Source organism: Myzus persicae, unplaced genomic scaffold (genome assembly GCF_001856785.1).
Source record: "Myzus persicae strain clone G006 unplaced genomic scaffold, MPER_G0061.0, whole genome shotgun sequence".
Lineage (NCBI taxonomy): Eukaryota > Metazoa > Arthropoda > Insecta > Hemiptera > Aphididae > Myzus > Myzus persicae.
In genome coordinates, this window is record NW_019104022.1 from 201,476 (window position 1) to 204,913 (window position 3,438).

At 32.3% G+C, this 3,438-nt stretch overlaps 1 protein-coding gene across 1 annotated transcript; it reads right to left on the reverse strand.

Annotated features, from left to right (window-relative positions):
* Positions 1–267: 267 nt before the first annotated feature.
* Positions 268–2,439, reverse strand: LOC111037709. The gene is made up of 2 exons (XM_022320429.1): positions 2,415–2,439; positions 268–725 (listed from the first exon to the last, which is right to left on the reverse strand). The coding sequence occupies exons 1-2, from the start codon at positions 2,437–2,439 to the stop codon at positions 268–270; spliced, it is 483 nt and encodes a 160-aa protein (XP_022176121.1).
* Between the last annotated feature and the right edge of the window lie 999 nt (positions 2,440–3,438).

Here is a 3,438-nt window from a genome sequence, read left to right on the forward strand (position 1 = left end):
TGGTATGGACTGTGCACCTAGTCTAAATACGCACCTGTTATTATATAAGTCTATAGAAAACACAGCTAGTATAATATGATATTTATATTTTATCAGTGGCGTGGCGTGGGTTGTGAGTGAGTGTAAGCAGTGATACATATTAATTACCCCCCCCCCCCCCACACACACACACACACACACAAACACTAAAACATACAAGTTAATTTAGTTATACATTTTATAATTTTTTATTTAAAATAAAAACACATCATAAATAATAAAAACATTTTATTTATAAATTAAATCGATTCTTCTTGTTTTTTTAGTGAAATCATCAATTACATTATTATAAAATGAATTTTGGTTTTGAATTGTGGTCAACAATCGCATCTCAATTGTCAAAAGAGACAGATCTGAAAGTCTATTTTGGGACTGGGAGTTTCTGAGATGTGTCTTTATTCTTTTTAAGCAGGAAAATGAGCGTTCAGCTCCTGCACTTGTTGCTGGAATGGTTACAATCAATGATGCTAATTGTGTAACCTGTGGTAGGCTATCTGATAAGCCAGTAGATTTGAGATACATCCAAAGTTCATGAATATTTACTTTATGAAATTCAGTTGATGAGTATATAATAGAAAGTTCACTTCGTAGAATTGCAAAATCAAAATATTCACCATATTTATCTTTCAACGAGTCCATTGCATTTGTAGGAAATTTGTTGATATACTGTTCAAATTTTGAAAAATCTAATAAAGAAAAAAAAGTCAATTGAGTTATCTCTGTAAATCTTTCATTAGTTTTTGAAATTAATACGTCGATGATTTCAAAATAGAGCCTTCGGTAATTTGTTTTTCTATCTACAGATACATCAGTCACTCTTTGCCTTTTCGATCTTAACGGTAAATCTGTATGATACTGTTCCGATTTCAACCAAACGCGATCAAAATCATTTTTAATATTTTTTAAATGGTTTAAAAAATCAAATATTTTTTTATTACAATAAGTCACATCAAATATTTTTGTTTGTATTATATTAAAAAGTATTGTTGCTTGAGGTAAAATATTTCCAAATATTATAAGGAAAAAATTGAAGTCAAAATCTTGAATCGTTTGACAAAATCCTTTAGCGCACAATAATGTTTCACTATCCCATTTTTCACCATTTTCTACGATTGATTTCATGAGATTTAAAACTTCTTCTCTGTACTCAGTCATCATTTCAATAAGTCTACTATTATAATTCCATCGTGTTGGAGCCACAGACGGAAATCTCTTTTTGACTTCTTGATCAAGTGCATAAATTCTTTTTGTTGATTTTGAAAAAAATGATGAAAGGCCAGAGAGCGTGGTGAAAAATATTTTACATTCCTTTATATAATCAACTGATTGTTTTAATATTAAATTTAGTTTATGAGCATAACAATGTACAAATATCGCGTTTTTACATTTTGAGCGAACTAATGTCTGTAAACCGTTATGTTGTCCTGACATGACAGCAACCCCGTCATAAGTCTGTGCAACTAATTTATCTATGCATTTATATTCATTTAATAAACGAAAAACATGCTCAGCTAAACACTTAGCAGAGCGATCATGACTGACATCTACAAATCCCAAAAATCTTTCTTCTACCCCTTCATTAGTCACATATCGTAAAATTGTAGATAACTGAGATTTGGACATAATATCTGTTGTTTCATCCATAATTATAGAAACAAAATTTGTATGTTCAATTTCGTTTTGTATAGTTTTTAATAAAACATTAGAAATCGATTGAATGAGATCATTTTGTATGTCCCCAGAGAGTCCAGAAAAAACCGTAGATGTCGATAGATGTCCACTTAATTTTGGATCGAGTATACCCATTAAGTGTATTAACTCAACATAATTTCCCCTGTTGATAGATGTAACTTGTTCGTCATGTCCGCGAAATGAGAGCTCTTGTTTTGCCAAAAAACATGTTGCATCAATTAATCGACTTAAGACGTACCTATTATTTATAACAGACTCATTATGTTTTTCGATACTTTGTTTATATGCATCACTGAGACATGTTTCTATTCTAATATTACCAAATTTCTTTAAAGTAATTAATGATTCAATATGAGAACGATTTATTTCATGACGATGTTTTAGATTATGATAGTTGTTTAAATCACTGCAGCCATACTTAGACCAAGTATTTGATTCATGCGAAAATAAAATACACGGCCAGCAATATAATTTTTGAGTTTTTTGACAACCAGACAACCATTTGTTAGTATTATAATAAGAAGGATTAAAGTAACGAAAATTGTTTTTACATTTTGATTTTAAATCCTGAAGTGTTGGTGTAGGTCTCCCGTTATTTATAATATTTTGCTTTTCAATAAAAGTATTTGATCCAAACGATTTTAATAGTAGTTTTTCAATAATACAATTACATTCGCTATTACCTGAGGAGCTTGCCGACGAGTCCATTTTCATAAAACGTGGTTACATAATATACAATTATACAAGACGTATTCGAATATAGCAGTATAGCGAAATAAACGGTGTCGCGTCGCACGGTCGCGTATGCATTAGGAAAAGTGCTTACGAACTATGTAATAATACGTGCCCCCTCCAATGACACTTTGTCTATGTCCCTTTAATAGGCCCGCGTAAGCAGTTTCAATCCGCATTACACGGCGACGGCATAGAGCATAAACTATAAATAAAGTAATACGAAAATAAATCGCTAATAATTATTATGGACATCGATAATGTATATATAATAATTTTATACTCCTTTGAATTTAGCTCTATGCTGCACTTATAAATAAATATAATTTAACATATATGCATGTACCTAAAATATGTAATATCTGATTTTTGTGTAAACGAATTTTTTTCCCACCTTATCGTCTCGCCGCGTCTGGTTTATATTATTACATATAATAAAATTCGATGGGGTAGTCGTGTTGGAGCATTACGGTGTAATATAATTTTAGAAAAAAAAAAAATAGGCGATTACTGCATCGCGGACGGTTCGAGCTTACATCGGTGGCGACACATCCATTAGGACGGTGACTGGGCCGAAGATTTTATTTATCATCAAACGGGCGCGCCGGGTACACGACGAGGGTTAATCCGAAATCGAATTAAAACGTTCTTTTTTCTCTTTTTTTTTACCCCTCGCCTAGCCAACGCTTCTCGTACCGTACTAATCCGATTGTTGCAAATACGGCGGCGGCGGCGGTGGCGTCGTCGACGACGCACCGGACCGAGACATCTCCTGGTCAAAGTCACATTCGATTATCACTCGGTTGCTTACTTTTCAAAACGACCGAGTTATACATAAAGCACACGTCACGCACGTATATATAATATATACGTGAACAATGTATTATGATGGTATATAGCTGTTCTTGTACATATAATATTATTATACATATATGTCGTATATTGTATGTGTTATATACTCACATAAATTATAAA